General features: G+C 39.5%; 3 protein-coding genes across 3 annotated transcripts; 2 read left to right on the top strand and 1 right to left on the bottom strand.

Moving 5' to 3' along the window:
* The first annotated feature begins 1709 nt into the window (after positions 1 to 1709).
* On the top strand, positions 1710 to 4940 carry LOC115620542 (carbonic anhydrase 2). Its single transcript, XM_030513825.1, has 7 exons — positions 1710 to 1761; positions 3331 to 3443; positions 3515 to 3605; positions 3659 to 3933; positions 3988 to 4138; positions 4448 to 4527; positions 4586 to 4940. Exons 1-7 carry the CDS (start codon positions 1710 to 1712, stop codon positions 4760 to 4762), a joined length of 939 nt encoding a protein of 312 aa, XP_030369685.1. The 3' UTR covers positions 4763 to 4940.
* Positions 4822 to 7796, bottom strand: LOC115620543. Its single transcript, XM_030513826.1, has 5 exons — positions 7587 to 7796; positions 7153 to 7245; positions 6933 to 7092; positions 5374 to 5507; positions 4822 to 5305 (listed from the first exon to the last, which is right to left on the bottom strand). Exons 1-5 carry the CDS (start codon positions 7675 to 7677, stop codon positions 4953 to 4955), a joined length of 831 nt encoding a protein of 276 aa, XP_030369686.1. The 5' UTR covers positions 7678 to 7796; the 3' UTR covers positions 4822 to 4952.
* Positions 7797 to 10420: 2624 nt separating this feature from the next.
* LOC115621027 (cell death abnormality protein 1) lies at positions 10421 to 13158 on the top strand. Its single transcript, XM_030514547.1, has 2 exons — positions 10421 to 13016; positions 13151 to 13158. The coding sequence occupies exons 1-2, from the start codon at positions 10421 to 10423 to the stop codon at positions 13156 to 13158; spliced, it is 2604 nt and encodes an 867-aa protein (XP_030370407.1).
* Positions 13159 to 13869: the final 711 nt, after the last annotated feature.

Below are 13869 nucleotides of genomic sequence, written 5' to 3' on the forward strand. Positions count from 1 at the left end.
TTTTACAGATATATAGTATAATTTGAACTGCGTTATTAATTGGTACTACTTATCATATTTATCATGATATTGCTATCGTGTAACATCTAAAGGTCTTTGAAGACTTGATATTGGGGTACATACGGTATTTGACAAAGTCCATTCAAATAGAAAGACATCCATCATAACGGACGGGAAAGTCAAATGTTCATGACATTATCATTCTCACACGGCTTTAGAGCGTCGCAGTCGCTTCCGCTTATCTACAGTTAGAAATGGTTGTATGCAATAAATATGTACATTTATGGGCACACCTCTCTATATACTAGAGTTAATGCAATGTATGAAAATAACTAGAATGTAGAATAATTTATAAATTTTATTAAAAGTATATTTCGAAAATCAAACTTCAGCCCGATGTGGGCTTTCCTTTATCTTGCGGGTACAGGGTTTAAAAAGTGACTGAATTCAGACCCAAACCAAATGATTAAGGGAACACAAGAACACTATTTATAAAACACTTCGGAAGTTTCATTTCTCACGATAAGAAATTGCAGTCGCCTTTAATAGCTTCCTTCCATTATTTATGTATATGTAATATTAAATGAGGTGAAAGGACAAAAACATTTTGAGCTAAAAAACAAATTCAAAATAAATAGTTATTTATTTGACATATCTTCCAAAAAAATGGAAAAGCAATTTTCCTAAGAAACGAATCGGTATAACAATCACATCCTATTTTAAAGTTTTAAATCGTCTTATTCCCATTTCTGAGGCATAGAGGATCAAATTTTCAATTTTAAATATTCTAATTTTCGAGCGTATTTTTCTTTCTCAGTGTAATTAACTTGCCATATAATTAATTTCCCGTTTTCTCGTAAAAACTGCTATAGATATATTTATGCATATACTATATTTATGACTAATTGTTAGTTAAGTTAAATAGATGAAAGTGCTAACGCCTAAAATATGAGCTACAAAACGTGTAACACTCGGTCGATAAGCGAGCACTGCGATATGGGTAGAGACACACAAGGCTATTTGAACTTGAGATTTTGGGCTGACGCTCCACTGACTTATTGGCTTAGTCAGCCAGACGTTCGATACAGACGTGCCTGGTTATTTCGTTTGTACAGACAAAACCAAAATAAAATATGTACTACTTGTATATGTGTGTATATAAACTATCATATCCAAGCTAGAAGATATCGGGCTTTGTTTGCCTTTCGCGTTAGCTGGTGAGAAAAATTAAGTGACATTATTATCAAGCATACGCAGTGTGGAGCAGTTGGCGCATTAAATTCAAATGCCACTTACAATTCGATTACATTAAGTGCTCGGCTTACGACGAAGCCTCTACAGTTCAATATTTTAATACTCATGCGACCGATCGATCGATCTATCGACCGCTAATGTTCGTGTGACAATTCGATTCTGCAGTAGCGGCATTTGGAATGTGTGCGTGTGTGTGTGGGTTCGTAAGTGTGTGTGAGTGTGTGTTAGTGGTGTTTGTATGTTTGCCTGAAGCACGCGCTGATCGCGGGGACTTCAGCTTGCGAATTTTCAATTAGTTCGTTGACTGCTTTGTGGGAGCTAAGTGAAGTAGCTTCGGGCGCTAGAGCTCCGGGCAGTTTAGAATCTGTCACCCAAACGTACGGTGGTGCAGTGGCGAGTGGTCAGCAGGAATTGGTGGTTCAGCTAACGCTAATATCATCATTGAATTTATTACAATGAAAGTGCACATATTCAAAGCCGTTCTCGTTGTAATCTTTGCGAGTCAAGGTAATGTGAGGTTTTGCGATCATGGAGTGAATTTTGTTCAATAAGGCCAGAAATAGGCATTGAAATTATTATATAAGTGTTCGATCGTCAGGTGACTCCGTTATACGAAAAATGAATGCAATAATTAGTTATCTATTGGTGCCCAAATGGCAAACGAGTTCACTTGAAAAAACTTCAAATTTGCACCAAAAACACAAATCCGCCCGTCTCCTCTACTTATGTGCATTTTTTCGAGGTCTTATCGCAAGCGCGCGTGACTGCAAACAGTTATGAAACATGGGACAGGCAGGCAGACACCCACCTGATACTACCTGTTCTATAAACGGACAATACAAATATACTCACGAGTAGGTAATTTTGAAAACCAATTTAAGCAACTCAACAGCATTACTTGACTCTGTTTAATGTTGGATGCTTGTTGAGACATTCATTAGTGTCGCCTATTTACGATATACTTGTATTTCAACATTTAAAGTGGGTATCAATATAATGCTTTAAATGTACTTTCGAGATTTTATAATAAAATACATGAATCAATGTGAAGTCAGTAGAATGTTCATTCGTTCATTCAGTCCAACTCAATTTCTCGCTCCAGCTTTTTAATTAAAATCAACTTTCTTTGCCAGCTATAGGATCCATTTTAGCGATTTGGATACAACTGTGGATGATTAGGACGTTTTTGGCATTTTGCTTGATATCTATACCGAATAATGAATAATATATGGCCTGTAAAAGTCTGGGCATAAATAAGACTAGACTATAAATTTTCAGGTACCCAGTTTCGTGTCCTTAGCCAAAGTTCTCGGTGCTCATATGGAGAAAGGTATATTCGATATTTGTATTTATAACATTGGGTCTGTCAAGCCCTATACAAAACAAAAATAAAGTTGGATCAAATTTTAAATTTCACATTTTTCAAATTTTACCTGGTTCAAAATTATTTGTTATAAAAGTAGTTTGTTGTAATTTGTGATTATGTGAACATGTGATTGGTGCAATAAATTGTTATTAGCGCTTCAAGTTGGTTTTGTGTGAGCTTAAATGTTAGCCAAGGTGTTTAATGAAGTGAAAATTAAATAAATATAGAAGCGTGTTTTCGTTCAACATTAGCTATTGGAGCGCTACGATTTGGCGCGTCCTTGAACGCGCTCGATTCGCATTCGTAAATTAAGGTATTCCTATATCAATATACTATGAGTTTATTTACTGTTGCATTAAATTTGTCATAATTCATGTAGACCGGCTTATTTGTCATTGATAAGAACTCACGCGATCACGAGGCAGTCGCACGAAAGGCAGACAAAATGACGCGGGCTTTGTCTATGTGTGTGTCGGCTATATATAGTATACAAATAAGTACTGAAATAAATAGGTGCATATATATTGTAAATTAATGTCCGATACGGAATTGGCTTAATCAATAACAAGTAGGCTTAGCGTCGAAGAACGCGCCAAGATACGGTAAATTGATTTCGCAAAGTGGTATTACTGCGTTTTATGCCTTATTGGCGTGGGAACCGCCAACAAAGTTCAAGAACTTACTGAAGGTGCTTTAAAAACTGTTTGCAGCCGTGAGTGGTCATGGGTTTGGATACTCGGAACCAAACCAGCGGCGCTGGTCCCGTCATCATGGTCACTGTGCCGGCAAAACGCAGTCGCCGATCGCCATTAGCTCATCGCGCGTAAGTATACCCCAGTGTTCTAGATTTAGGCATTGAGCTTATTATAACTAATATATATGTATATTTTGCAGACCATTCCCATGCACATGCCTGCCGTTGATATGGTGGGCTACCACAACCTACTGCCCTATCCCCTCAAAATGATTAACAATGGTCACACGGGTAAGCAGTCGACGCGCATTATGTCATAACTTTTCTTAACGCATGCATGGCAGTTTCCATTTCCATTCCGAAGCTCACGGGCAATGCGAGTGAGTCAGAGGGGGCTTTTCTGCCTTATGTCCGCGGCGGCAAGTTGCCCGGCGAGTTCGAGGTTGAAGGCGTTCATTTCCATTGGGGTGACAAAAACAATCGCGGCTCCGAGCATGTCATCAATGACATACGCTACACGATGGAAATGCATATTGTGCATCGAAACAAGAAGTACCCTGACATCGGAGAAGCTCTGAAGCATCCCGATGGAGCTGCTGTGCTGGGCTTTATGTTTAATGTAAGTGAAGTGACCGATTCTCTGCAGCATTCGATTCAATGCATTACCCTTTAGTTGGATGAGGACGAGGGCCTGGGTCTGGTCACGATAAATCGCCACTTGCATCTAATAGAGGAAGCCAATAAGGAAGCTATGCTCAATGTGACATTTTCGTTGTCCTCACTGATAGCTAACGTGGATGTAGACAAATTTTACACATACAAAGGTAAGTACACACCTGCTACTATATGGACTTTCAAAAAGACAGTGCTAGCGCATACGAAACGTGGGACGAATTGGGTGTCGTGGAAGGTTTGTCCATAATGTATTGCCAGATATGAGATTGGCCTACAAATTAGTAAAGCAAGGCAGCCATGTGTTGACGTCTGCTTTAATGACAGCAAATTGATGGCTAACAAGTTTATCTGCCACACAACGGCCCGCATGCCAAATGATCTTTAGGGTGTGCTGACATGCTTCATAAGCAGCTCAGATTGAGATCGAGCCGAGCCTAAACATTTCTCGACTCTTGCAGGTTCACTGACTACACCACCCTGCTCGGAGGCTGTCACCTGGATACTCTTTCCGGATCCAATACCTATTTCACCTAAACAGGTTAGTGCTTAACAAATCAAGTGCTGCGATCGCAAATGCAAAAGCCTTCTTCTTATAGATTTCGCGCTTCCGCCAACTGTCCGACACACAAGATGGCGCACTTGTGGACAATTTCCGGCAACTGCAGCCTGTGGGTAATCGTCGTATATTTGCGCGCATTGGTCACGTGCGACATACATCGATCGCGGCGCTGAAGAACGAGGTCGACTATCTCAAGTACGATTGGTTCTACTGAGTGCGCTCTCCATCGACGAGTGCACACTGTGCCATGTCTCAACTGAAATTAGCCTTAGGTACAACGCATTGTAAAGCCCTTGCATTTATTTTGTAACATTAACATTAACACAACAGTTAGCAGAGTAAGCAGTGAGATTTGCAATAAAATCTCATCTACCATAGGCAACTAAAAAGTAGAGCATTTGTCTTTATGTGATCATTTGAGTCTTCCTGCCGTACAGATTCAGGGAGGTCGGTATGTCGGAGACAAAAAAGTTGGCGGGTATTAGATGGAAGAGTTTTCCTAGTAGATCCTGTAGAGTGCGCTCCACGGTCTGCACAACCAGAGGACGCAAAGCCTCGAAAAAATCCCGCCAATTGTCGTTAAAGAACTGGTTGGTGCTGCGCTCCACTTCCTTGCTGCGCCCATTGAAGAGGTTGTCGAGCTGCGAGTGCACTCCCGTCATATTAAGCTGCACCTTTACCGACGTCACATTATAGAAGGTGAATCCGCCTTTCTCATACAAATGCGTCTTGGTGTGCATTAGGATGTCCAGGTTATCTGGTATGGATAATAAAAAGGCCGTTGGCATGTATTCATTTAGAAAAATTTCATTTCTGTTAAAATACCAATTTCGATGTAAATCTTTCCAGCCCCGCTAAGCTTTAGCAGCAAAATGCGGCCCACCATTTTATATTGTCCATCCAAACGCAACCGTGGCAGAAAGATTTTGGTTTGCCAGCTGAAATCCTTCTTGCTTACTCTGAATCGAGAAATTCATTTGGTAATTCATTTATGTCGATACTCCGTCTACATGCTTTTAAAACTTAAAGCCCACTTGACCTAATTAGTCCCTGACCGCTTCAATCTAAATTGCACGGCAATACAGATTTTGAAAGCTCCACAGCAGCAGTCTTATTTAACTCGAAAATAGATTAAAATGTATTGGTAAATGCGTGCTACTACATACATATGTACTACATATGTACATACAGATGTATGTTAAATATAAATGATTTAAATTGAATTTTTGATATCTGAGTCATGCTTCTATCAGTCCACGATACAATATAGCTATGTACATGTAATGTACAAAACCTATACAACGACAAATGAAAAGAAATTTCAAAGATCATAACAACAAATTGAATCCATTTTAATTTGTCGCTTAATGTTGTAGTCAGACATAAAGTTGTGCGAAAATTAAAATACATTACATTCATATAAAACTGCTTCTAAGTTTTTATTAAATGCAGTAATGTTTATATTCTATCGGAAAGTTTGAGCCGGGCGCACTTTTGCCAACAACCGGTTCTGCTTCGAGGGATTGACAGTTACAATTTTAATATAATTGTTATACTTATACCCCAATACATTGTATCTATTTTTATACCCTGTACCCGTAGGGTAAAAAGGGTATATTAGGTTGGTGTATGTATGTAACATGCAGAAGGAAGCATCTCCGACCCCATAAAGTATATATATTCTGAATCAGCATGGCGAGAGAAATCGATCTAGACATGTCCGTCCGTCCGTCTGTCCGTCCGTCTGGATGAACGCAAGGATCTCAGAAACTATAAAAGCTAGAATTACCAAAGTTGGCATCCAGATTCTCCTAGGTCCGAGAAAGGACGAGTTTGTTTCTTTTTTTAATTTTCCCCCTTCCCCCTCTTTTGTCAATAGCGTCCACATTTCAAATGCTACCTAAACCAAACTTTGCACACCTAATTTCTATATAATTATCTACTGTTGTTTAAAATTTTATACAATTCTGTTAATTCAAAAGGTATTAGCGAAACAAATTCTCGCCAGTACAACCCCACCAAACTGCAGCAACAAGTTCGCTCTTCTCCTTCCTCTTTTTGCTGCTGCTATGGGCTCATATAATTCAGTGATGGAAGTTTACCTGCGTACAGGGTATTACACTGTCGGGCTTGCTCGACGTAGCGTTCTCTCTTGTTTAGACAAAGTTTTTGTCTTTTGTCTCTTTATGCGTATACGAAGTCGTTAGTGCAATGTGCGACCATATACGTACTTAAATTATTGTTTAAGCAATAGCTTCTTAAAATGAATACTGCAAGTTTCTTACTTACTTGTGAGAATACCCATAAATAACCTTCGAAATGTGCAAGTTACTGCACTTCTAGTGCTATGCCGAGAAAAAACTGTTCATGTGGGCGATACTCACTTGCTCTCCTTGATCATCATTTTGCCAAAGCCGCTAATCAACAGATCGGTGATGTCGGCGGAGATGGTGGTTACATCGCTGTTGTCTTGCTCGAAAACAAGTTGATCCTGCTTCATGGGGTCTATGGGTCCAAAAGTCTCCAGTATTTCGGGTATTTCTCCTGTAATTGCAAATGTGCTGCTGAGAATTGATTGAGCTTGAACGAAAGCTGCTCACTGACCTTTGATAACATTATCCATGAACTTCTGTACGGAGCGCGTCGAACAGTTTGTGAACCCGGGCTCATAAATCTGACACGGCTCCATGAATGCGGCTGCGAGTTCAGGTAGAGAAAATTATATTGGATGATTACTCATACATCCTTGTATGTACATATATGTAAGTGTATGTGTTGGGTTAATGCTGACTAGGCCAATTAAAAAAGTTTTTTATTTGGTGATACCTGCAATGCTGCATTTTACTATTAGCATGTTAATTTTTTTAAACAGATGACAGGCATAATTTATTTATGCCAAGAACAGCAAATTCTTTTGCTTGCCTGTCTGTAGCAATATTTCACCAAACAAAATACACGTTAATTAGCCTGAAATCCGACTAATTCAATTGCGCTCAGCCTTGCTACTTTTCCCGTGCTCCTCTAGCTTTTGCACTTACGCTTTTCCGTGTAGAACTCCGCGCACTTAACACGGCCGATGCCCGCAAGGACGGCACATAGTAAGCCAATTATGAGCAAAGGGTGCGACATGCCAACAGGCTGTGGGGCTATAGGTTTGGGTTTTTGTTGGAGTTACGCGAATGCAGAACGGAGCAAGCGTTTATCACTGTCACTGTAAATGTCACTGTCACCGCTTAAGCGAGTTAGTTGCGAGCGAATGAGAGATATCCCAGCACGATGTTGTGTTTTATCTGGTATACATTCATATGTATACTATACATATGTATATATGTATGTATGTACTTGTATACTATGCATAAATGATCAAAGTTGTAGCAGCTAACTTGGCTGTATATGATTAATGAAATGGAACATGTATGTATATAGCAATGTCTATATACATATAGTACATATAATATGAACACGAGTACTATAGTCGTAAATGTTACACTTGCAATTAAGTATCTATTCTAAGCCTCATTCAGCTGCTGCTGACGACTTCACCTTGTTCTGGACCGGTAATTTAATATGAAGCTGGGAAATACGCGCACTTGCTTGCAAATACTTAGAGTGCATATCTATGAACAAACACATGTACTCGTGCATAGCCTACTTGTATATACATATGTATGTATATAGACTGAGAGAATCTAATTTAGATTACTACATCGACTACGCAATTGTTATTATTATTCTGCCAGATTAGTAATTATTTGATAATGCTTTAATGGTAATGTTAATTGAATCAGTGCCGTGGCTTGGAGCCACACTGATAAGACAACCATTAGCACTATCTACAAGTATATAGGCAGGGACTTGAGTATGCCAAAATAATCAAATATTAATTGTTTTAAAAGTTATATCATTATATCATATATTGGCACTTTATATTAAAATATCGGTTTACTATAAATATTCGTATTTCATAATATTTTTTAATGTTCATCGTATCACATAAGCTTCTGGTCAAGTATTATGTAAATACATATACACAGAAGATAAGGTACATGTTAAGAATGTAAACAACAATAAAATGATTATTTATTTAGTTATCGAGTATAAGACTGAACTTGTAAATAAATTAAAAGAGCAATATCTTTGAGCTACAATTGTGTACATGAAACTGTTTATTTGTTTTTAAAACTATTAACCAAATGGGTTAAAACAATATATTTATGCCATATCAGCAAAAAAGTCCATTTGGCCGGCTATGACAAACGCTAATAATAAAAATGAATGAATAAACATTTGTTGATAAAATTGTAATACATATTAATTATTTATAAATAATTATTACGTGTAATAGCGTTCAATCTTTAACCTTTTGTTCCTGTGCCAGATGTAGTTGAAATACAATTATAAACAAAAATCTACATCACTATATGAAAAATTTGATTGAGATAATAATATATATATGGACATATACACTAGGATGAATTAAAAATAAAACATTTTTTATTCGCTCTCATATTCATGATCTGTGACCAACTTGAAGATAAGCTTTGCAGAGCTGATTACAAGGAATATAGCTTAATTGTTCTTACAGTTATATCAATGGAAATATATTACAAACGTTCACTGGGGAAGTCTGTAATAGTCTGCCTCGCATTAAAAATGTGATAAGAGTTTTGTGAACGGATGCCGATACACACATGTACGTATGTATATATGGTATATATATATATATATATATATATGTATAGAAATATTTTTGCACACAATGTGAATCGAGCATCTCCACCCTATCTTCAGCACATTTGTTTCTGAGCCGTCGTTAGTCGCAATTTTCTTTGGACTGGAGAAGGAGTGATTTAAAAATTATGCTGGTTGCGAAATTATTTATTTTGTCGATACTCTTTCTTACTTTAGAGGCGCAAATATGTAACAAAACAGATACAAGATTAGTAATAATAAAGGGAAAGAAAACGGTAAGTAGGTGATGATACTGAACAGTTTTGGAATGGGAAATCCAATTAAGTAACAACTCAGCTTCAAAATGTAATTAAAAGAGTCTGTTGCGACGGATATATCAAAATTGGAAAAATTTGCAAGCCTTCTTGTAAATATTGCGGACATGGATTCTGTTCAGCGCCGAACACGTGCAAGTGTAGAGAAGGCTATAAGAACCTGAACAACCTAAAAGCAAATCGGTATGTGGAGACCTATATACAATGGAAGCAGTCATTCTAATTGCAACCTAATACTCTCAATTTTAATTGCAAGATGTGTTCCTGCTTGTAAGGGAGATTGTGAAAACGGCCGCTGCCTAGCTCCGGGAAAGTGTTCATGCGCCCGGGACTTTGAACTCATCAAGGAAAGTGGTAAATGCATGCCTATCTGTGCAGGTGGGTGTTCGAACGGATATTGTAAGTCCCCGAACAACTGTGTCTGTAAAGATGGCTACAAAAAGGTAAATGGAAAATGCGTTCCACATTGCGATAGAGCATGTGACCCAGACCATGGTTTTTGTAAAGAGCCAAACAAATGTGCTTGTACGAATGGCTTTGCATTGGACTATGCAAAAGACAATGCAGATAGATGCTCCCCAATATGTAAAGCTGGTTGTGAGAATGGATTCTGTGAAGCCCCTGGAAAATGTGCTTGTAATAATGGGTTTTATAAAGAAAGTGAACACAAGTGCTCCCCAATTTGTGGAGATGGATGTCAAAATGGATTCTGCATAGCCCCTGGAATATGCGCCTGTAACGATGGGTTTTCAAAAGAAAGTGAAAACAAGTGCTCACCAATATGTGAAGGTGGCTGTGAGAATGGACTCTGCGAGGCACCTGGAAAATGCGCCTGTAACGATGGCTTTACGAAAGAAAGTGAAAACATGTGCTCACCAATCTGTGAAGGCGGTTGTGAGAATGGATTCTGCGTAGCCCCTGGAAGATGTGCTTGTAACGATGGCTTTACGAAAGAAAGTGAAAACAAGTGCTCACCAATATGTGAAGGTGGTTGTGAGAATGGATTCTGCGAAGCCCCTGGGAAATGCGCCTGTAACGATGGCTTTACGAAAGAAAGCGAAAACAAATGTTCACCAATATGTGAAGGCGGCTGTGAGAATGGATTCTGCGTAGCCCCTGGAAGGTGCTCCTGTAACGATGGTTTTACGAAAGAAAGTGAAAACAAGTGCTCACCAATATGTGAAGGTGGTTGTGAGAATGGATTCTGCGAAGCCCCTGGGAAATGCGCCTGTAACGATGGCTTTACGAAAGAAAGCGAAAACAAATGTTCACCAATATGTGAAGGCGGCTGTGAGAATGGATTCTGCGTAGCCCCTAGAAGATGCGCCTGTAACGATGGCTTTACGAAAGAAAGTGAAAACATGTGCTCACCAATCTGTGAAGGCGGTTGTGAGAATGGATTCTGCCAAGCCCCTGGAAGATGTGCTTGTAACGATGGGTTTTCAAAAGAAAGTGAAAACAAGTGCTCACCAATATGTGAAGGTGGTTGTGAGAATGGACTCTGCGAGGCACCTGGAAAATGCGCCTGTAACGATGGCTTTACGAAAGAAAGTGAAAACATGTGCTCACCAATCTGTGAAGGCGGTTGTGAGAATGGATTCTGCGTAGCCCCTGGAAGATGTGCTTGTAACGATGGCTTTACGAAAGAAAGTGAAAACATGTGCTCACCAATCTGTGAAGGCGGTTGTGAGAATGGATTCTGTGTAGCCCCTGGAAGATGCGCCTGTAACGATGGCTTTACGAAAGAAAGCGAAAACAAATGTTCACCAATATGTGAAGGCGGCTGTGAGAATGGATTCTGCGAGGCACCTGGAAAATGCGCCTGTAACGATGGCTTTACGAAAGAAAGTGAACACAAATGCTCACCAATCTGCGAAGGCGGTTGTGAGAATGGATTCTGCGAGGCACCTGGAAAATGCGCTTGTAACGATGGCTTTACGAAAGAAAGTGAAATCATGTGCTCCCCGATATGTGAAGGCGGTTGTGAGAATGGATTCTGTGTAGCCCCTGGAAGATGCGCCTGTAACGATGGCTTTACGAAAGAAAGCGAAAACAAATGTTCACCAATATGTGAAGGCGGCTGTGAGAATGGATTCTGCGAGGCACCTGGAAAATGCGCCTGTAACGATGGGTTTTCAAAAGAAAGTGAACACAAATGCTCACCAATCTGTACGGGCGGTTGTGGGAATGGATTTTGCGAAGCCCCTGGAAGATGCGCCTGTAACGATGGCTTTAGGAAAGAAAGTGAAAACATGTGCTCCCCGATATGTGAAAGCGGTTGTGAGAATGGATTCTGCGAAGCCCCTGGAAGATGCGCCTGTAACGATGGCTTTACGAAAGAAAGCGAAAACAAATGTTCACCAATATGTGAAGGCGGCTGTGAGAATGGATTCTGCGAGGCACCTGGAAAATGCGCCTGTAACGATGGCTTTACGAAAGAAAGTGAAAACATGTGCTCCCCGATATGTGAAGGCGGTTGTGAGAATGGATTCTGCCAAGCCCCTGGAAGATGTGCTTGTAACGATGGGTTTTCAAAAGAAAGTGAAAACAAGTGCTCACCAATATGTGACGGCGGTTGTGGGAATGGATTCTGCGTAGCCCCTGGAAGATGCGCCTGTAACGATGGGTTTTCAAAAGAAAGTGAAAATATGTGCTCACCAATATGTGAAGGTGGTTGTGAGAATGGATTCTGCGAGGCACCTGGAAAATGCGCCTGTAACGATGGCTTTACGAAAGAAAACGAAAACAAATGTTCACCAATCTGTGAAGGTGGTTGTGAGAATGGATTCTGCGAAGCCCCTGGAAGATGTGCTTGTAACGATGGCTTTACGAAAGAAAGTGAAATCATGTGCTCCCCGATATGTGAAGGCGGTTGTGAGAATGGATTCTGCGTAGCCCCTGGAAGATGCGCCTGTAACGATGGTTTTACGAAAGAAAGTGAAAATATGTGCTCACCAATATGTGAAGGTGGTTGTGAGAATGGATTCTGCGTAGCCCCTGGAAGATGCGCCTGTAACGATGGGTTTTCAAAAGAAAGTGAAAATATGTGCTCCCCAATATGTGAAGGTGGTTGTGAGAATGGATTCTGCCAAGCCCCTGGAAGATGTGCTTGTAACGATGGCTTTACGAAAGAAAGTGAAATCATGTGCTCCCCAATATGTGAAGGTGGTTGTGAGAATGGATTCTGCCAAGCCCCTGGAAGATGTGCTTGTAACGATGGCTTTACGAAAGAAAGTGAAATCATGTGCTCCCCGATATGTGAAGGCGGTTGTGAGAATGGATTCTGCCAAGCTCCTGGAATATGCTCTTGTAATTTCGGCTACGCAAAGGAAGATAGAAATGTGTTGGGCATTTGTGTGCCTCTCACCAGCTTATACGAGGATTCTAGTACACCAAGTAACGTAAAGGGTGTTATTAATATGCAGAATTCCCATAAAGAAACTGTGGAACCGTTCAGTCAATGTAACAATTGCTTAAATGGGACTTGTATAAACAACAGATGTATTTGCGAAGTAAATTATAGGTTGCATGAGAGCAAAGAGGGTTTGTTGTGTCTCCCTGTATGCGAATCTGATTGTGTTCATGGATATTGTCAGCTGCCTAACAAATGCATCTGCTTTGAGGGTTATTTGGCAAACTCACAAAACGATTTCAAATGTGAGGCACTTGGGAAAACAGGAATTGCTAGTTATGTCCGAAGTGGAAGCCTGCACACCTTCATAGCTGTAACTATTTTTGCTTCGCTGCTGCTGGCTATAATAATTTGCCTCGTGATGAGCTACTTGGCTAAAAGGCGTAGCTACCATGTGGATAGGAAAGGTAAGTAAATGGCAATCAACAAGCTTATATGTATATTTCTATTACAAAATATTTTTTTTTTTTGCAGAACAAAAGTTTGGAGTATATTTCTCGGCGCAGAATGTGGACATAATACGAGCCTGATCTAAAAAAAATGTAGAGCTAAGCATTAATCATGAAATGTAAAACATGTTATGCTGCATTTCATATCAAAGTATTAGATGACATTTCCTTTTTGTTGTTGTTTGCAAAAAAAGTAAAATATATTATTTATAGCCCGATGGTATTAATTGAATGGATTGAATTTGCACTATCTATTGAATTAGTGAACTTCTTACCTGTGAGATGCATCAGAATGTTAGATTTTAAAACATATTTCATTCCATTTTTTCCTCCACTAAAATTGATCCGAATTTTGAAATATCTTGGGCGAATTAATGAAGCTGCGTAAGTAAAGCAATTTTTATTGAAAGTCGTTAAATTTTTATGACTTTTGTTTTCCGAACGAAAAAGCTTA

This window comes from Scaptodrosophila lebanonensis, unplaced genomic scaffold, assembly GCF_003285725.1.
Source record: "Scaptodrosophila lebanonensis strain 11010-0011.00,11010-0021.00 unplaced genomic scaffold, SlebRS2 tig00000024-arrow-pilon, whole genome shotgun sequence".
NCBI lineage: Eukaryota > Metazoa > Arthropoda > Insecta > Diptera > Drosophilidae > Scaptodrosophila > Scaptodrosophila lebanonensis.